Raw genomic sequence first — 21,522 nt, forward strand, 5'->3', positions numbered from 1 at the left:
TAACGAATATATATGTAACTTAATCAAAAAGGCTGGCACCCCAACAAGCACAACCGCCCTTTAACTCTATCCATCCATAATCTATATCCATTAATAATAACAAGAAAATAAAAAATACAAAAAAATGAGAAGAAAAAAAAAAGTGATCCCCTTCACAACAAGTTCTTAATTCTTATAAGCTATAGCCGCCTGCCCAAGACAAAGATATAATTAAAGAAAAGAAGGTTTAACACTCAACAACCCCCCCGAAAGCTTTCTCAAAAAAACCCAAAAGCCATCTCTGTGTTTTATGATTTTATCAAATTTCTGGAGCTGTCTTTGGTGGGGATTAGGTTGTGAAACAGTGGCTCCCACCACCCACATAGCAAGGATCAATCTTTTTCCTTTCTTTTCTTTCAACGCTCGTTTTATATTCATAATACATCGACGTCGTATTTCAGAGGGCATGTCAAGCATATAAAGTCCAATCCAACCTGAGCAGCTGAGCTTTCTATTTTGTCGATTCTCTCTTTCTCTGGCCTCTCTATTGTATGTTCTTATTGGGTTCTTGCTAAAAGAAAGAAACCCAGTAATAAAACTAGATGGAGTTCTTGTATAACCAGCTTGCCAAGTCTTCATACAAAGAGTCCCTAAAAGTTCTAGAGGCTGATATACAACATGCCAACGCTTTGTGAGTTTTAATCGCTTTTCTTTCTCTTGTTGCTTACTCTGTTTCTGTCTTTCTTCCCTTTCGTTTATTTCTTTTCAATCTGTATCCTCCAAGCGTATCTATTATTTCCTTTATCTATGCTTTTGAGGGCAATTCTGTGCTTCGGTAATTCATGGCCGAAAAAGAAGGCAAGAGATATAGCAACATGGAGTTCGATGGGTTTTTGGTCTGTAATGTCTGTTTTTTGATGTTCATGTACTTGCCACAGTTCAGGGGAAAAATAAATTGGCACCAATTAGGGATTCTTCGTGCTCTAAGTTTTTTTTGGGTCTATGTGTATGTCTGCGTTCTTTCATCTTACTCATGTAGGGCTTCTAGATTCTTTTTTTTTTTTTGGATAATTAGAGACCCTGATGATTGAAGAACTTCATCTTGGATGGACTCACGCTTTTTTTTTTTTTTGCGTTATGTTAATTTGTTATCTTCAAAGGAAATACCCATCTTGGAATTTAGGCGTGCATGTATTGTGAGTTTGTCTGCTCTTCCATTTTCGATGCATCTTCTTCGGTGGGGGTGTGTCATTTTATTTTCTGCAGCTGATGAGCTGTTGGCGCTTGCGTAAAGGAAATACCCACTGATTCCAGCAAGCATAGATTGAAAAAAAAAATCCGAAATTCCTTCACGAAGTATATTCTTGCATGTTTTGTTCCATCAAATTGTGACGATAAAGATAGTTGTGGCCAACTCCAGCCAAATTGACTTGTATGAACGGGTTCTGTGTTTGCAGGGCAGCTTCAATTCCGAGAGCCAAGGGTGGTGCATGTCTTCAATTGAAATTGGCTTACAGTCACTTGACGCCCCTTATTCTGCTTTTGCTTCAATGGATGGATTGTTCCTGTACCTGTCTACTCCCAAGATATCTAAACCTTTTTCATATACTTGTATACAAGGTTGGTTTCTTTTCCATATACTTGTATACAAGGTTGATTTCTTTTCTTTTCCATGGAATGTTAAAACAATAGTTCATAAAGTTAAGTTATTCATGTTTTTCCCCCGCAAGTTAAGTTATTCATGTTTTGTGTTTTTTTAATGATTAAACAGGTTTATGCGGATGGACGACCCAAAATTGCTTCATACGGAAGGAAGGCAACAATTAGGGAATTTTATGGTCTGTAAACCGCCCACATGTTTTCTTTTTCTGATGTCTTAATAATTCTACTTAGCTGTCCTTCATTTATCTTTTTCTTTTTCCTCTTTTGAAAGAAGATAACTGAAATTTGTTATTACTTTTTCATGCCTAACTAAAATCCATTTGCAGCTGTTATATTGCCATCTCTCCAACAACTCCATGGTAAATCAGTGGAGCTAGGCATAACTCAAGAAAAGAGCCGTAGGATGGAGATGATTGGAAGGAATTTGGATGAGAGGAAGAAGCTCTCCGATGTGGACTTGGAAAGAGAAGATGAATGTGGGATTTGCATGGAACCATGTACCAAGGTGCTCCTGCCTAGTTGTTGCCATGCAATGTGTATTAACTGCTACCATGACTGGTAAGTATAATATCCCTCTTTCAATTTTCTATTTCAAGTGATCCATTAAAAAAATTCCATCTCAAATGGTTTATTAAGATATTGAAATTAAGGAGTAAAACTTTGTTGACGCTTTTTTTTTTTGTAAAAATTCACAGGAATACAAGATCGGAATCCTGCCCTTTTTGCCGGGGTAGCATAAAGAGAGTTAAATCAGGAGACTTGTGGGTGCTAACAAGTAGTGGTGATGTCGCTGACGCAGAGACTGTAGCCAAAGAGGATCTGTTACGCTTCTACCTCTATATCAATAAGCTGCCAAAAGATATCCCAGACACCCTTTTCTTAGTGCATTATGAGTACTTAATCTGATCAAAAGGAGATTATAAGTGCAATGTACAGGAACTCTTGATCTGATCGGAAGAATTTGGGAAGAATGATGTACAGAAAATGAAAAGCCGACCTTACAATGTGAAGAGTCTGGTGAGGGAAAATCTCTTAGTTTCTTACATGGAATTTTCCCAAGCAACTTTATACTTGTTTAGAATAGTACAAAGCCTCATTTAAGGGGTTCAAATAAAAGTAAATGAATATCAAGTATCTTATGAAGCTTAAATTCAGCTTGTTTGTTCTTCTTACTTTAATTTGTATGCAAAGTACTTGGAGGTATCGAAGGCTGTGATGCCCCATTGTACATTCTATGTGAAGCTCACCTGTAGCATAGTGATTTATAACTCAAAACCTGCTTTCTTTTAACTTTCTGGAATGACCATTTATGAGAATGGTACTGGTGGAAGTGCAGCACATGTATGGCCTGTCTAAACTAGGCTGACATGTGATAAGATGCTTCATCTGAAGTGGCATACAGTTTTTCCCCTTCTCATGTTGCTATTTCAAAAGAAAATAAAAGTTATTTACTTTTTGCTTTCACGTGCTGGGATATGTTAATTTGCTATATGTGTGTATATGTATTGATATGCCTATATTATCCTTGTCATCATCATAATCAAAGCCTAGGCTGACATGTGATAAGATGCTTCATCTGAAGTGGTATACAGTTTTTTCCCTTCTCATCTTTCTACTTCAAAAGAAAACAAAAGTTAATTACTTTTTTCCTTCATGTGCTGGGATATGTTAATTTGCTATATATGTGTGTATGTATTGATATGCCTATATTATCCTTGTCGTCATCATTTAAGCCTTGTCCCAACTATATAGACATCATAGACATGTTCCCATACTTTTATCTGTCTACACATACAATCTATAAACATATCTTTGGTGTGTAGTCTTTCCTTAGATCCTCAAACTCTTTGGAATTGGTTTTCATGCAGACATGAGAAAACAGGCTTCTGCAGCTATATAGAAGTATACAATTGAACTGAATAAATCCTTTCTCAACTACTTGGGGTTAGGAGCAGTTAATCCTGTTTTGCCATTCCATTCCATCAAGTTCTTGTCTCAGTTAACCTATGGGTCCTCAGATGTTTCCTCAGTACATTTTTTTTGATAAAAGGTTAACTTTATTTGAAATAAGAAAGGTACATGAGGAAATGTTTCCTCAGTACATCAACCCACAAGTGTTTTAGTCTCATCCAACCTCTCCTTTGGAGTCTCAAGTTACAAGGGGTCCTTTTACTGCTCTTTGTAGGTTGATGGCAGAATATGCATCTTATGCTCAAATTACTCGTGAGGTGATACAATGCCTCTCCTGCCTCTTTAACCCTCAAGTTGTATCAGGTCTTCTTACTGCTGTTTGAAGGTCAATAGTAGAATATGTATCCTATGCTCAATTTACTAATGAGGTGACACAGTGCTCTCAAGATTCACCAATAAAGAATATAAAAATACAGCCAGATAATATAAGACCAAGTAAATTGACAAATACATTGATATAATTATTAATTCCTTCTCACTGCAAGCAACATGCAACATCAATATTGAAGCTTCAGGACAACTTTTCAGGAACAAAGGAGAGGTGGTTAAAGCATTTTCTGGCCTTCTTGGAGAGGCAGAAGCAATAAAGGAAGAAACACTATCCTTGTTGCATAGACTTAGAATTGGCTATTCCCCAAACATGATGTAGAAGGAGACTCATAAGTGGCAATATGTTGGGCGAGAACAGCATCTGATAGCAGTCCTTGGGTAATGCAACACTATATTAGAGAGGGAAGGTTGCTGGCTGATTGCATGAACATATCATCCAGCAGGATTCCTAAATCATCTAACTAATTAGCAGATGCTCTAGCCAGGAGAGGGTTGATAGGGACTCTTTGTAATGGGAGATGGCCAGATGGGGTTTACTGGGTAACCAAACTTGAAAATCTATAAATTGTTAGCATGTGCATAACTATGTTTGGTTTCTGTACTCAGTTTTTCCTCTCATGCAGGAAGGTCTGTACACTTAAGTGTTTTATTCTAGTAAAACACTTTGGTCCTGATAAAAAGAAAATTGTTGAAGCTTTTGGAGGTGGAGATTATAATTGGACTAGAAATACTTTTTCTGAGATTTTTCTTAACAGTTCAGAGTTTGGACATCCACCCAATAGAGGGGTATTGTCACAAGAACAAGGGTAGGAAACTTCTGGGGAAACTTTTGAGGTCTTTGGGCACCATTGAGTATGGTTTCTTGAAATATAGAAATAGTTATTATTTGGTTTATTGGGCGTCTTCATTAAGGTTTGAGTCCGAATTGTTTTGACCATTGTTAACTGATGCAGCTATATTCCTTCATTTCAAATAGGAAAGAGAAAATTGATCTATAGTACGATAATGTGATCTGTTGACTTTCTCCCCATGCTGGTGTTTTATACTTATTTTTTCGTCTTCTTTTTATTTCTTACTTGCACATTGCACTTCTCCTTAAAAAGCAGCCATAAAGGAATATGAAGAAATGTTCAATGAATTATAGAAATTCCCCAAGTCAGCTTATCTAGACTTGGGTGATGGAAATTTACTTGCTACATTATTGCAAATGGAACTTGGTGTCACTACCAATGAGTATAAAAGAAAGCAAATTTATACATAAAAGCTGGATGCGACTTTTGAGCATTCACAATTCTTTTACTCTTTGCCAGCAACGGTTGAGGAATCATAGATGCCATATTCCTATTGAGTGAATGAACAGTTGAAACATGTTGGAGGAAACAATAGTAACTGGGTGGATTACTAGTTGCTCTCTGGCAATATTAAATTTCACTAGTTCTCACCACAAAGAATTGTTGCCAGCGCACCATCAAGTGTTATCTAGGTAATAGTATGGTTTATAGATGCTTTGACAAGGGTTGCTCGGGCTTTTTGAAGAATGCATTCACTTTGCTCTTATGTGGTTGCTTTGTGCTGTTGTGCATAGGCAACATGTTCTGATGGGAAACCATGATACAATGCTTGTGTTTTCCCCCTTTTTAAATGCTCCTGTGTACACAATATATCATTTCCTGTAAAGACAAGGCAATGCAAGTGTGCTATTTAGCATGTATCCTGTAACGGAATAACATGTCTTCCTTCAGCCATAAATTATTCAGAACTTCATAACTTTTTGCTGTTTTGTCAGTCTGGGATATTTGATGTAACAGGGATTTTGTTTCATGTTATTTGATGTACTGATCTGTTAGATAAATGCCAAAGTTATGCTTTTCATATTTGTAGAATTTCTTTTGCAATCACTAATTTTTTATCTTCTTGTTCTTTTGCTACATCTTATATAGGAAATATTACATATACTAATGGTTGGTCAGAGCTCAGTTTGAAATTCTAAACCAGTAGCCCAGTTGCCTTTTTTTAATGATGGTTCACAAAGCTACCATATTTCCAATTTTCATCTTTGTGGACATTTATTTCTGATGGACTCTCAGAGAAGGGTAAAAGAAAGGCCTTTGATTGTACTAGTAACAGGAACGCATAATAGGGGAGAAGATAAGCTACATATGAAAAGAAAAAGGGTCATATCATTGCCCTATCCCTTTTTCTTTTGCATTATTTAAGAAGACGTGCTATATCTGGGGTAAACTGGATGCAAAACTAACCTTTGGCATTTTTTTTTTTGACATATAGTGGCTGTTCTCGGACTTCAACATGTCTTAGCTTGAGATTTTACCATTGAACCAAGCAATGGTCCCTTATTTTTTGCATTATTCAAGCATCACCCAATTTAGCAACCAATATGGAGCTATTGGAATGAATCATGCGTGTTTTTCACATCTAAATTTGGATAAAACAAGATACCATCTCTGAACTGCAGCCATAAGCCCATGACATATAAAATTTAGCAAATTCCCAATTTTACAAAGCAATTAGGTAGGTGTTACCAAATACATCAAAAAAGGCTTTTCTGACATGGAGCTACATCTTGCTTGGACACTTGGACTTATCTAACTGCCTATTTAATCTGTAGTCCAGAAACAAATGTAACTTGATGTTCAATCACTTGGCGTGGATAATTCCAGTCTGGCCCCTCACTGACAGTGTCTTTAGCTTTGCACCAGTTGGGATTCGACTCTTGGGTCTAAGCAGGTTATCTAGAAATAATTACGTTGGAAGCTTGTATCTAACGGTGCAAGTTTGTCTTGGCAGTGTTGCCCCATCTACACCATCTGAATGACCCACCAACACCAGATTTCTAAAGCATGTACATGACATGAGTTTTGTTTTCTTCCTTGAAGAGTTCACTGAATATGGTTCTTCTAGTTGTTCAAGTTATTTTGGTGGATGAGCAAATTTCTGCTAGTTAAAGAAAACAATGGGTGGTCCAAAAATTTCACTTAGACGTCCAGTACTCCGCAGAAAAATGGTATAAATTGTTTTTGGCCATATCTTGATCCTTTATATGCCATTTGACCTCTGGAGTAGGTCTTTAGCTAAAGATTCTCAAAGTAAGCTGTTCAGGGTTGGTAATAAAGAATAAATTAGACTTTTTTCTTATTCCCCAGGTAATCATCATAGTGCTCGAGCTCGCCCAAGTCTGGATGGTTTTCTTAACCTCTTCATTTAGATTAGGTTAAGGAGGTTTACGTTTATAGCTAATACATGTATACCCATTTGTCGAGGCTTCAATCCATCTTTGTTCTTAACTGCTTTTCAGCTGTCGCCTTTCTTACATGACCTTGGGGATGCATCTGATGGTAAGTGAGAATATTTGCTGCAGATGCAAGTAATACTTACAAAGCTAAGCCTTCAAACTGAAGTTTAAAATGACGTGATACATGGTTAGAATCCTCATTGCCATAGAAGCTTGTATAGTAATGTGCTTGAACAGTTCTGTGATGGACTCATTTTTTATGTTTGGTGTCCAACGTACTGTTCATCTCTTCTTTATGTTCTTTTGTAATTATACTCACAGTTCATCAATGAAATGCTTCATACCGTTCAAATTTGACACGTCTTTCGGCTACACACAGCAATATGGAATCTGCGAAGACCAATCTGTATAAGTTATTAGCATTAGTGACGGATGTTATCATCTCCAGTAAGCAATTTAGACTTTAGATGACTAATTTTGTTTTTTTTTTTTAAGTCGGGAGAAAAAAACATAGCAGTTGGAACATCAAATCAGGCCTGAAGAGCATATTTAATTGAGTTCAGATGGGTTTCACAGAAATTTGCACGTGGTTCAGTTTTGCATCAATTTGGTTTATAATTAAGATTTGCACTTCTGCCTGATGCAAAACTTGCACCTTTTTTTTATCTCATTTGTACTTAATTGGTTTATAGGTGTAAAATTTGCACCACCTTTCTCCTACCTTGGTTATTTCTTATATAAAGTGGTTATTTTACTTTCAATTTTACTTCTAATAAACAAAAACCAGAATTTGCACTGGATCCACTTTTGACTCCCATGAATTTATGATTTACCAGAAATTTTCACCGCAAACAAACGGAGTCAAAACAGCAAACACTAGAAAACGTGAAATGGGAGATGGGCTGAAGAAGACATCAAATACGTATGTATATGTTATTATCTAATGTTCCTTCTGTTAATGGGCAAACTACGAAGCTAACTACCATGAAGCTGCAGAGAACAAGTGACACGATCATGAAGATGATTTTTGTACCCCAAAAATAAAAAATAAAAAATCATGAAGATGATTTAGTGATGAACAGGCAACTAAGAACGCTGATACTACCAAGTACCAACTAAGATAAAACTAAGGTCAATTGCCATGAGTTCTGCGACTCATCAACACACTAAATGGAGGATGACTATAGCTACGATGGAGGAATAAGTCAGCAGTGGCCTTGTACATGGCTTCCGTGAGGTGGACACCGTCCCAGTTGATGAACTGGGCAGGGTTTGAACAAGCTGTCGATGCAGCTGGTGAACCACACGTAGCAAATGGAACGAAGTTGTAGGGGTCTCCGCCAGAACCACAGCAGGTCTTGAATGGCTCCTGGAATCCATACTTGTGATGGTTCTTGATAATCGCATGGTAGGCACTGAAATAATCTGCATAGGCGATGATGGCGTCTGGGTACTGCCTCCTGAGACCTTGCAGCTTGTCTTGGAGGGCGGAGTTGTGCATGGAGCTCAGCATGTTTATACTCCCCACGCACCCAACATCGTCTCTGTCGGTAAGGAGAGAGAATTCCATGGCCATTGATAGGCAGCCCGTCATGGGTAGACCCTGAACCACCACGTACTTTGCCCCCCTCTTCAGCAATTCCTGCCAACCAGCCAGCCAATCTATTCATTAAGCAGCCCAGACAGAGTAGTATTCGAATCAGACAGATTTAAGTGCTTTGGTCTTTGGGCCGCTGGATAAATCATAAATTTCACCAACTCTACTCAATCTGAATAGTTTAGTAGGTTCAGAAGCTTTTGCCCATGAACCATGAACACCACTATGTTCAATTTATTATTAAACATTGGATCGAAAAAATGTTTAAATTTAATGAGTAGTTCTGGAGCTTCAGACTGAAGCCAGTGAAAAAACAACGACATGATGAGTTGATCAGAAAGGAAGAAGTTTACGCCAGCGAACCTGTAAAAATCCAGTAATGCTGTTGATAGCTAGATCTTGAATCGTTGTTGGTGACACTGTGGATCCAACGAGGTAAGCGTAGTCGTTCACTCCGATCTCGCCCACCCAAAACAGAGCATCGTCCAACGCTCTTCTGCACTCAGCTGATGATGACAATGTTGTTGTCCCTCCACATCCGTTGTCTTCCAAGAACTTGTTGAACCAAGTGAGCTGGGTGTGGAGAGACTGAGGGGTGCTATCAAGAGTGAGGTTGTTTATAACAAAGAAATCATGGTCAATCGCGGTAGACCCAGCAACTGCGAAATTGACGCCATGAGATGTATCAACGTTCTGGTTGAGGTAGGGTGGTAAGTAGGGTAGAGAGAATGCTTCCGCTACGAAGTCAATGACGAGACGGCCATCAGAGTAGCGGTTTGTGGGTTGATGAAAGAAGGTGGTGCCATAGGGAGGGCTGGACACATACTCGAAATTGGTTGGGCCAGTAGACGAGTGTGTGTTTCCAGTATCGGTATACGAGTCACCAAAGGCATAGATTTTTCTGAAACCATTTCCAGTTGTGAGAGTACTAGAAGTTGATAAAGAAAAATCAGAAACAAGTGAGACGAGGAAGATGGCGACGGTGGTGAGGGTCGCCTGCAGGCAAGACAGAGACGGAAGAGTAGAGCAGGAGCAGGAGGCCATTGTTTGTGTTTTGATGTTCATGGGCTTATGGATTGTGGAGCTTCTTGCTATATTATTATATATGCATGAAGACTGAAGTATGATGAACGGAGCTTTCACATAGATGATCACAGACGTGTGTCCTTTTCTTTTTGGTCATCAACGACGCCTTTGTGGGGATGTCAGTTCATTAAGAACCTATACGGAATAGCATTCAGTAACGTTGTCGATCTGGATATATTTCCGTGGAACCAGAAATCTTGCAATTAGATGGGAGGTGAGAGTTTTAAATCCTGCAATTGATGGTTGGTGTGGTGACGCCCTCCCGCGGAGCAGAACAGACGTCTATCCTTGGACCTGGGTTAGTTTGATTGTACTGATAGATAGAACGTAAAAGCCATGAGAGTTACAGAGGTGGAGGAGGGAGGTGAGAGTTTTAAATTCGACGTTAATGCACTGGTTTGGCTTGTGGAGACTGGAGGGCCAGATCTCTTTCACTCATTTATTATCATTGTCACTCTCTCCTCTCTTCAGAGTCCACTGTTACAGAGTACAGCTACATACAATTGATGGGGATGACTCTGGAGAGGAAAAAACTTTTGCTACCTCCTCCTAAAAAAAGTGAAATGAGGAAATTCGAGACCCCACATATAAGGAAAGAACATTTACTGAGATCATGATCGCGGCATAAATAAGTGTTTCATACGAAGTTCTGAATTTATTTCCTTTACTCCCCGTATGTTGATTCTTTAAATGTCTGTTTGGTGGTTGGTTTGGATCTCCTTGACCTTAATGATCTCAGTGGGCTGCACTGTTGCAGTGGCTAGAAATGATATAATTCCTTTTTCAAAATAAAAGGGTTTCTACTTTCTACTGATTGCATTTTTGAACAGACCAGATGGATCATCGGTAATTTCTCTCTTGGTGAAGAGGGGAAATGATGACTATTCCCTGGCCACCACCTCTTATGTTAATAATGTTCTTAGCTAGCCTCAAGGAAGGAAGCAATTTTCTCAGTAGTTAATAATAATTAATATGGGGATTTCAGGAATTACGTGCTTTATTTGGTATTAATGAATGACCACCATTTGTTGGGTGCTGCAGGTCGTAGATTTAGGTCATGTGGTCTGGCAGTGGAAGCAGAGCTGAATGCAATTCTTATGGCTCTACAGGACAGCCAAGGAGCAGGGATGGAGTTCTATTCCTGTTACTTTCTTTCAGTCGGGGAAAAGAGAAGAATATTCTTTGGTAAAGTCTACAGCCTATACATTTTTAGACAATGTTCTGTTTGCGGGCCTGAAAGGTTTAAATTTTGTAGATAGGAACCTTAATGGGCCAGCTCACTTGGTGGGTGGACCAACACATGAAGACTTTGTACAGCCAGGTCCAGCCACCTGGACCTATTTTTTTGGGGTTCGGGTGGCTAATGAAGTGATCCCATTTGTCAGGATCAGGGCAGTCTTAAATGGATTTCGGGTCGGTTGCTGGTTGAGATAAGCCATCACTAAATTAATCTGATTCGTTGGTACACAACATTGAAACATATGGGCTATTAAACAAAGTGATAAGAAATTAATATAGACTATAGAGCCTCCACCCACAAAGTCAAAGTAAATAAATATCACTTGACTGCAATTTCCACAGCTCAGGCTATATCTCTCTACTAAGCAAACCCAAATCTGAATGATAAAAAGTAAATATTTACAAAAGATAAAAGAAAAAAGAAAAAAAGAAAAATTAGAATTCATCACCATTGCTTTAGTGGAGTGCATGCAGAAAATCAGAATGAGTTAGATAGAAGCATAGTTTATATAAAGCCCACCCTCGATAACATGCTCGTCAGATCTGTTTAAGATCGCCGACGTTAATCTGAAAATGTTTTAGTGCTCAGGCCTAGAATCTGAGCAGGGTTGCCGTCTTTCTATAATAAAATCTTGCATATCCAAACGACCTATTTATGAAATTTAATATATTTTATAGTATTCCATTGATTCAACGATGGAGCATCTTCTCTATTAAAAGTAAAATACAACAAGCTTTGGGCGAGGGACACTGCATTCTAATCTCGAGTGCAATTTCTGACCCAATTCACTCACTTATAAGTTATAACCCATCTACCTATCGGGTGGATGTCTGGGTCGTATTTAGATGGATGGAGTGATGCGTTCCCATTGGGTTCCCTTCCTTATCTGTAGGTGGATTGGGTTGGGCCGCGATTTTTTTAAGTTTTTATTCATGTTATATTTAATGGGCTTGGGTAGTTACTGGTTAGTGGGTAGATTAATCTTCAACTTGGGAGCTGGAGACCCAACCAACCGAATCCACCCAAGTACGTCTGCCACTTCGCCACCTGATGAATCAATTTTTTGTGATAGTATCAATTTTTTGTGCTAAGTACCTCGTCATTTTGTCTGCTTCCAAGTGGCCGATGACTCAGAGGTCGAAGTGAACTTTTGTTGGATGTCAAGCTGACCAGGCTAAGCTAGGGGCAGATTAGGTGCCGAGTTAATTGGGCCGAGCTAGGCAGGTTAGGTGCCGAACTGACTGGGCCGAGCTAGGCAGGTTAGGTGACGAGCTGACTGGGCCGAGCTAGGCAGGTTAGGTGACGAGCTGGCTAGAGTGCCGAGCTGCCTATTAGGTGCCGAGCTGACCAGAGGGTCGAGCTGCCTATTAGTTGCCGAGCTGCCTGGTGGCGAGCTGGATTGATTGTTGAGCTTCGTAGTTCTTTAGAGACCGGCAAGGAATCAATGTCAAAGGACCCGGGGTGGCTAACCCAGCGAGGTCGCTCCGATGCTTAAGTCAGTACTCTCATAGTAGACTACGAGCTAAAAATCACAAAGTATAAGAGCTAGAATATGCTTACTTGCCCCCCCCCCCCCATGCCATTGGGGTTGGTGCCTTTATATAGGCATTGTTTGGCGTGGGCTTCACGCACCGCATCCGAGATTTTCGAGAAGTCGTCTAAGTGGTCTGAGATTCCCTAAGGCAACTGCCATGCACGTTGACCATGCTCCAGATCGTTCGGCACGTGGGCCAACTTCCAAGGATCGTGGGGGTGTTAGGATATGCATGCCGAATTTGTTGGCGAGCACATCTCGCAGGTCACCAGGTTCGCGCCTGGGCCAGGTTGCCAAATCGTGCTTGGGCCAAGCCGCCAGGTCACGCCTGTGCTAGGCCGCCAGTTTGGTGCCTGTGCCAGGCCTCCAAGTCGCGCTAGGGCCAGGCCGCCAGGTGGGACACCATCAACTTGGCTAAGGAAAGTTGTTGCCTAAGTGTTCCAGGTGTCACCTATTTGTTCCGAGGTGCCATGTGTCACCATATCATTGGAGGGCCAAATCCGCCCTCATCATTTGCCCCCCACTCCCGAGCTGAAAGTAACTCGGCGAAGGGAGTAGATTGCTCATTTTGGCCTGAAATGACTAATTCGATAAGCTCGTAAGCGTCGATTCAATTCCTTAGGCTCTGGGAGCGACTCGCAGTCCACTCTCCTTACCCATGATTTTGCCCATGCCGAAGAGGCGATTGGGTCTTATGTGGTGCCGAAGTCTTTGCCAGTTCGGCACTTTATCCCTTAGGCTCTGGGAGCGACTCGCAGTCCACTCTCCTTACCCTTGATTTTGCCCATGCCGAAGAGGTGACTGGGTCTTATGTGGTGCCGAAGTCTTTGCCAGTTCGGCACTTTATCCCTTAGGCTCTGGGAGCGACTCGTAGTCCACTCTCCTTGATCTTTGATTTTGCCCATGCCGAATAGGCGACTGGGTCTTATGTGGTGCCGAAGTCTTTTATCAGCTCGGAACCTTAGAGCTACGGCTGCGCTGCATCAGCCTCGTTAGTGATGTCGATTACCTACTCCTACAAGAAGCTACTAGGAGCTCGACGTACGGGGGCAGCACTACTGATTTTAGGTCACCAGCTCGCACGGAAGCCTTGGAAGGCTCGACCGGCAGGGGCGTCCATGTAGTCTGTTGGCCGCCTACTCCCGCGGAAGCCACGAAGAGCTCATTTTTGTAGAGGGTACCTTGCGAAGAGGACTAATGAGGCTTTATCCGAGTTGAAATAAAGTTGGTAGAGTTGCTTAGTCAATTGGTCATCAATTTCCTGCATAGTCTTTGAGTTCATAAAAAATGTAAACTAGAAAGTGAGAGCTTTTAGTTTCTAAAAGGTGAGAACTTAGCTTTCTGGAAGAAGAGGACTTAGCCTTTCGGAGGATGAGAACTTGGCTTTTTGTAGCGTTTCCCATAGACGGCGCCAATTGATGAATCAATTTTTGGTGATGTATCAATTTTTTTGTGCTAAGTACCTCGTTATTTGGTATGCTTCCAAGTGGCCGATGACTCAGAGGCCGAAGTGAACTTTTGTTGGATGAGCTGGGTAGGTTAGGTGTCGAACTGACTTGGCCGAGCTAGGCAGGTTAGGTGACGAGCTGACCAAAGTGCCAAGCTGCCTATTAGGTGTCGAGTTGACCAGAGAGCCGAGCTGCCTGGTGGCGAGCTGGATTGATTGTTGAGCTTCGTAGTTCTTTAGAGACCTGCAAGGAATCAATGTCAAAGGACCCAGGGTGGCTAACCCGGCAAGGTTGCTCTGATGCTTAAGTCAGTACTCTCATAGTAGACTGCGAGCTAAAAATCACAAAGTATGAGAACTAGAATATGCTTACTTGCCCCCCTATGCCATTAGGGTTGGTGCCTTTATATAGGCATTGTTTGGCGTGGGCTTCACGCACCACATCCAAGATTTCCGAGAAATCGTCTAAGTGGTCCAAGATTCCCCGAGGCAACCGCCATGCACGTTGACCACCCTCCGGATCATTCGGCGCGTGGACCAACTTCCAAGGATCGTGGGAGTGTTAGGATATGCATGCCGAATTTGTCAGCGAGCACGTCTCGTAGGTTGCCAGGTCGGCGCCTGGGCCAGGTCGCGCCTAGGCCAGGCCGCCAAGTCGCGCCTGGGCCAGGCCGCCAGGTCGCGCCTAGGCCAAGCCGCCAATTCGCGCCTGGGCTAGGCTTTAGGTGGACCACCATCAACTTGGCTAAGGCAAGTTGTTGCCTAACTGGTTCCGGGTGTCACCTAATTGTTCCGAGGTGCTATGTGTCACCATATCATTGGAGGGCCAAATCCGCCCTCATCACCACCCTTTAAATTCCCGAGTCCCCATGAGCGGGAACATAGTTAAATTCCACCGGCATAAGTTTGGCAGAACCACAGGATTCAAGCATAGCCCCACGGCCCACCCCCCTCCAAGAGAACAAATATTGATTTTCTTGATTAAATTTTGAAGATAACATGAAAGAAACCTTTTCATATTTATAATTGAAGAAGTATCATCATATACAGCGGAAAGTGAATCCAATTTCTAATTTCAAATCTGCATAAACAGAACTGAAGGCTAAGCCCTACTTAATCCTGAATTGCTTTAATTTGGCTTCTAATGGTAAGTGACATTAAGGCAAATGAAAAGTGTAGTCTCTTAAATTTATGGAAACCACTTGCTCCCTGCGCCCTCTTTTTCTTTTCTTTTTTTGCATGTCTGGGTGGATACTGGATGATGAGTGCTCATCTGCATGGACTGGTTCCCGCTGCCTTAAATTTATGGAAAGTACTTCCACATTATTTATCATGATGATATCAGATCAAATTATATATCGGTTTGAAATAGGATTTTGGTAGTGGCATCCCTTTTATGCCACATTCATGACTCCATCTGATACACCCTATACTCTTCAATACCAGAGATCCATCTAGAAAATATGGTAACACCCTATAATGGATTTGGCTGGATTACCCACTTTCATCTCATCAAAGTAGACTATTCAATGGAATTCTTATTATATGTCAGTCTTGAAAAACAAAAGGACTATTATTCATCAAAAAACAAAAGGACTAACATTAGATAAAATTTTAACTTTCAATGCCTAGCAAGCTCATGAATACCCCAATATCACAAAGATTTGCTAATATGACTGCACCTCCACTGCTTGCCTCTTTGAGCTGCTCTTCATTAAATATACCAGTACAAACTCCCACTGCCAGAGCTCCTCCAAACTCAGCAGCTTTGATATCATTTGGCTGCAAGTGGGTGACAGGAGAAATACACATTAAGGAATTTCATGGATTTCCATATCATGAAGATCAGACGGTAAAAGCATTAGGGATTTAGATGTTTGTTAGATATGGTCATTACTCACTTGGATTTAAAAAAAAAAAAAAAAAAATTTGCTTGAGACAAAATTCCACCAGCATACAACTTGCCAACTGGATGGTTCTTCATGCCAAGGCCATCCAACAGGTTAGACCCATCATTGGCCGAAGAGGTCCAAGAGAAGTTTTGTTCCAGAGATTAACCTAACTAGAGAGTTAAATTATCAAAAAAAAAAAAAAAACTAACTAGAGAGTTCCAACCCTCTAGCTCTAACTATTTGATTCCTACAATTTTGTCTTCATCATCCAATTGATGACACATTTTGACATCTCCTTACAAAAAGGATCAAGTCAAATTGAAGACCCCAATCCTCCCGATATAACCCCACCCCTCGCAGAGAGAGGGTAGAAGGATGTAAGTGCAAGTTAATCAATGTTCTAGCAAATTTTAGAGTTAAAATATAGGAAAAAAGAAAGAAGAGGCAGAGGAAACTTTACGCACTGTATCACCAACATGCACTCTCAGGTCAAATGATCCAGAAAATAGTGTTGCTGCCCTATCTGCTGCAATCTTCACAAGATGCCCTCGATCAATGTGATCACTTCCAAATCTGATTAAAATATCAGAGGGCAATATTATGATCAAAGACAAATTCTAAAACTGAAAAAAGAAAGACTTCTTGATCATTTGTTTCAACTTACCCCCCGAAATTGGGGACGGTGAAATACTTCTTTATGCCCAGTCCCTCCATCTTCAACCAAGCAATCTCCTCCAAATTACCTGTGACCTAAAAAGGGAAAATTTGTAAAATAGACTCTTGGAGACCAATACAAAATAGGAAAAACATATGACTTAAGCTCATAAAGTACATCAATTTTTGTTTCCCTATTTCTTCCTTTCATCCCTTCATTTTACTCTCTTATATCTGATTCTTTGGTTTGAGATATACATGTTAAATCATTGTTGCCCCCTTCAGGGGCCATGATATTCATAGCTAAGTAATGCATTGTCTACAGATGGGCTTGGAAAATGCAGATACATGGTGGAAGCAAAGAATACAATAATAACAATCTCCAAAATCCAGATACATGCATTCTTAATGCAGTTAACTAAATGCAGATACATGCATTCTCCAAAATCCAGGACCAAAAATAAGGATAAATGTATATGATCCAATTAAGTGATACAATAATAACAATCTTAATGCAGTTAACTAAATGATGCATCTTTTTAGTTCTTTAGGCATGCTAAATTTAATGAGAAGTTATATTTACACTTCACATCTGGTAAAGGAAAAATAAGTAGTCCTAAAGTTTCATGTAAGAAATAGAAAATTTGCTAGGTCAATGTTTACATGATATAAAGATTCATATAGTACATTTTTTTTATTGGTAGATAATATCCATGGATAAGCTAAATTACAAGATAAGAAATGTTTTAGACAAATATCCATGTATAAGCTGTTGGTGAAGGTGTCTACAGTGTTTTTAATAGGGAATAAGCCAATAAGGAATGACACATAACCAAAGAGGGAGAATTATGTAAAAATCCAAATAAATTAGGCGGGGATTGTAAGCATACCAAACCAATTGCCACATTTTGTTTTGATGACAAGGCTTGAAGGAGAGACTCAACACCAGGAAGCACCTGCAGTCCTCCAACTTCTTTGCTATGTTCCCTGGCATATTCTATCATCTTTGACTTCAAAACAGGTAACTTTTCAGTAGCCACCTTCATCAAGAAATTGTGCACATAAGCACGTTTCCCCCAAAGGAAGAGAGAAGAAATTCCAAATAGTTGACACAGAAAATAAATTATTTGCTGTAAGTCGCTTTAACCATATGACCAATAAAAATAATTGCCATGTGAAAATCAACAAAAGAATTTGTTTAGTTTTAATTTTAAGATATAATAATATACAATTCTTTTTTGTAAGATTCTAAATGAAGGTTCTGAGTCATAGAATGCACATTAACTGTTTAGTTCTAACCATGCCACTATCAGAAAAACCTATGGAAATTTCTACAAAAATCTATTCCCAATGATTGTATCAGTTACATCCAAGATTCAAAGTATCGGAAAGGCAATTTTAAGATACGTATCGGGATACGCCTTGCATATGCATGCGTATCAGAGAAAAACTAAGATACACATAGATACGCTTGGAAACACTATAAATACTTTAATAAATCATAAAAATACATCAACAACACTAAATATAAGACCTCAATGAGGTGTATATACATTAAATTAATATATTTTAATGGTTTTATGAATAAATATATTATAGCTAATTATAATTTCATTAAAAATCCTATGCTTAACTATGATTTATAAATTATAATTCTTAAGGTTTCATGTTTTATGGGCTGAGAAAAACCCAACTCTCCTATCCAACCATAAAACATGCATTGGCACAACTTTTATGTGAAAATATAACTAATAATTATTTTTGTTTAAATAATTATTATTTATTATTCACTTCCAAAAATTATAAAAAATAAATAAACATTATATAATATATTCAAAAAATAGTTATTAAAGAAGAAATTTCAATTGTGGATATGATAGATCATCCATAGAATTATAATATATTCAACCATTGTGATCAAATGATAAAATATAATTAATTAATTATTATTTTTTAATTCTAAAAAAATATAAAAATTATTAAAGACATGGTTTTAAAACCGAACCGGTGACCGAACTTGTCAGGGGTCCGATTACCGGTTCGAACGATCCGACCATTTGACCCGAACTGTCGGCCCGTTCAAACAAAAAAAATAAAAATATTTAAAAAAATTGAAAAACGGTCAAAACCGTTCGAATGGTTCGAACAGTTAACCGACCGGTTCAGTGGTTTGCTGACCAAAATCAACAGTTTTTGGGGAAAAAATCTGTTCTGGGGGAAAACGGAACCAGTCAGGTGACCGGTTCCCAGTTTTTCCGATCTGACCATCCGATCCGGTCAGGTTTTGAAAACCATGATTAAAGAAGAAATTTCAATTGGTCTATGGATATGATAGATCATCCATAGAATTATAATATATTCAATTTTTATGATCAAATGATAAATTATTATTAATAATTATTTATTTTTTTATTCTAAAAAAATAAAAAATAAAAAATATATATTAAAGAAGAAATTCCAATTGCTCTATGGATATGATAGATAAATCCATAGATCTAAAACATATTTAGTCTTTGTAGGAAGAGAAAAAACTTGCATTTTCAAAATTTTTGTTAATTTATATTTTCCCCAAATATCTTCATGAAATTTCCACAAATCTACTGATAGCACAAAAAATTTGTGATTTTGAATGTAAGAAATGTAGATCAACATAAATTTAAACATTCAAGAAAAAAAAAATCACAAGATATTATAAAAGATTGAAAATTACCTATTTTTGCCATATTTTTTCAAATTTTGAAAAATCTTTAAAAAAATTAATGATTCACACTTGTTTCTTGCAAAGTTTTGCAAATCTAGCACTCTAGGAATGAAGTTTGGAGTTTTAGAGTCATTTGGGGGTGAAAGAAGGCTTATTTTGGGGAAAAGAAGCTTACTTTTCCCCTTTAATTTTTTTTTTTTAGTTTTTGGCCGTATCTTTTTCTTTGATATGCTGTCGATACGCCTCGATACACCCCCAATACGCCCCGATATGCCCCCAATACGCATGAAAAAAGACGAAATGTCTGATTTCCATGCGTATCCTGTATCAGTTTTTAAAAGACACGATATGTATCAGGCGTATCGTATCGAAATTTTAAACCTTGGTTACATCAGTGTCATGTAGGTTAACCATATACACACCATTCACATTTGGATGGACCTTCAGTGCAAAAGTATTTGTCATACTTCTTTGTTATGATCAACATTGCAAATCAGATATATTTTGGGAAAGTTAATGCTATTTGTAAAATCCCTATTCGATTCTAGGTTAAAGTAGAGAAGAAGAAGAGAAAGAAGAAGAAGAGAAGAAGAAGGAAGAGAAGGGTTCGACCAAATTAGGAAAAACCAGTCCACCTCTAGCCAACCCACTTGTATTTATCTCCAATAACATAGTTACAAGAAAGATCATATTGTCCCTCATAAGTGATGGAACACATAAACTTAAATAAAATAGACCTTTCACTCTCAAATAGATAAACCCAAATGACCAAAATACCCCTGATTTGTGTATTCTAACACTCCCCCTCAAGCTGGAGAGTATATGTCATATAGTCCCAGCTTGTCACAAATATAATCTACTCTGCCCCGAGACAATCCCTTTGTAAAGAGATCTACCCACTGATTTCCTGAGCTCACATGAGATGTGGTTACCACTCCACTTATCACTTTCTCTCTCACAAAGTGACAATCGACCTCAATATGCTTGGTTCTCTCATGGAAGACTGGGTTGGAAGAGATGTGAACAACAACTTGGTTATCATAGTATAGTCTCATGGGTTTGTCAACCGAGAACCCCATCTCTTGTAGCAAGTTCTTCAACCATACTAGTTCACATGTGGTATGAGTCATAGCTCTGTACTCAGCTTCTGCACTACTCCTTGCCACCACTGTTTGTTTCTTGCTCTTCCAAGTTACAAGATTGCCACCAAGGAAGGTACAATAACCTATAGTTGATCTCTTGTCTGATGTAGAACCAGTCCAATCAGCATCTGTATACCCTACTATTTCAAGAGTCCCTCCACTTTGGTATAGCAAACCACGACCTGGAGCACCCTTCAGGTACCTAACAATCCTTAGAACTGCTTCCCAATGAGGAATCCGAGGATGTTGCATAAACTGACTCACCATACTCACAGCAAATGATATATCTGGTCGGGTAATAGTCAGATAATTCAACTTTCCCACCAACCTCCTGTATAGGATCATCAAACTCTTCACCTGCATCAACACTCAACTTAACATTAAGTTCCATAGGAGTCTCTGCTGGTTTAACACCTAACAGTCTTGTTTCTTCAAGTAGGTCAAGAACATATTTCCTTTGACATAACTTAATTCCATGCCTTGACCTTGCAACTTCTATTCCCAGGAAGTACTTCAACTTACCCAAATCTTTCGTATTGAAGTGGTCCTGTAGGAATTTCTTCAACTTGTCAATCTCGTTACTGTCACTCCCAGTTATGACAATATCATCCACATACACCACTAGCAAGATTTTCCCATCTTTTGAGTCATGGCTGAACATAGAATGGTCTACCTGACACTGTTTCATCCCAGAGTCTTTCACTACTTCACTGAACCTGCCAAACCATGCGCGTGGAGATTGTTTCAATCCATAAATTGCCTTTTTGAATCTACAAACCTTACCATCCTCCCCCTGAGCAACAAACCCTGGCGGTTGCTCCATATACACTTCCTCGATGAGATTACCATGTAGAAAAACATTTTTTATGTCAAGTTGCACAAGAGGCCATCATACATAGCAGCTAATGAAATCAACACCCGAACTGAACCAATTTTAGCCACAGGAGAAAATGTCTCCATATAGTCCACACCATACAACTGAGAATAGCCCTTGGCCACTAACCTGGCCTTCAATCGCTCCGCACTGCCATCTGAAA

General features: G+C 39.2%; 2 protein-coding genes across 4 annotated transcripts; one reads left to right on the forward strand and one right to left on the reverse strand.

Annotated features, from left to right (window-relative positions):
• Positions 1–284: 284 nt before the first annotated feature.
• On the forward strand, positions 285–6,423 carry LOC104591598 (E3 ubiquitin-protein ligase AIRP2). 3 transcript variants are annotated; one of them, XR_016085977.1, is made up of 6 exons: positions 285–670; positions 1,437–1,599; positions 1,751–1,817; positions 1,968–2,199; positions 2,337–2,658; positions 5,883–6,423. XR_016085977.1 is itself a non-coding variant. In XM_010250500.3 (5 exons), exons 1-5 carry the CDS (start codon positions 582–584, stop codon positions 2,545–2,547), a joined length of 762 nt encoding a protein of 253 aa, XP_010248802.1. In that variant the 5' UTR covers positions 285–581; the 3' UTR covers positions 2,548–2,931. The 3 variants fall into 3 exon arrangements, 1 of the variants encoding a protein (XP_010248802.1); XR_002022368.2 differs by lacking the exon at positions 5,883–6,423 and adding an exon at positions 5,253–5,825; XM_010250500.3 differs by lacking the exon at positions 5,883–6,423 and having other exon boundaries at positions 2,337–2,931.
• A 1,678-nt stretch (positions 6,424–8,101) lies between these two features.
• On the reverse strand, positions 8,102–11,175 carry LOC104591597 (GDSL esterase/lipase At3g48460-like). The gene is made up of 2 exons (XM_010250498.3): positions 9,153–11,175; positions 8,102–8,834 (listed from the first exon to the last, which is right to left on the reverse strand). The coding sequence occupies exons 1-2, from the start codon at positions 9,852–9,854 to the stop codon at positions 8,325–8,327; spliced, it is 1,212 nt and encodes a 403-aa protein (XP_010248800.1). The 5' UTR covers positions 9,855–11,175; the 3' UTR covers positions 8,102–8,324.
• Between the last annotated feature and the right edge of the window lie 10,347 nt (positions 11,176–21,522).

The sequence above is a fragment of the Nelumbo nucifera genome, chromosome 4 (assembly GCF_055504915.1).
Source record: "Nelumbo nucifera cultivar China Antique chromosome 4, China Antique-T2T, whole genome shotgun sequence".
Lineage (NCBI taxonomy): Eukaryota > Viridiplantae > Streptophyta > Magnoliopsida > Proteales > Nelumbonaceae > Nelumbo > Nelumbo nucifera.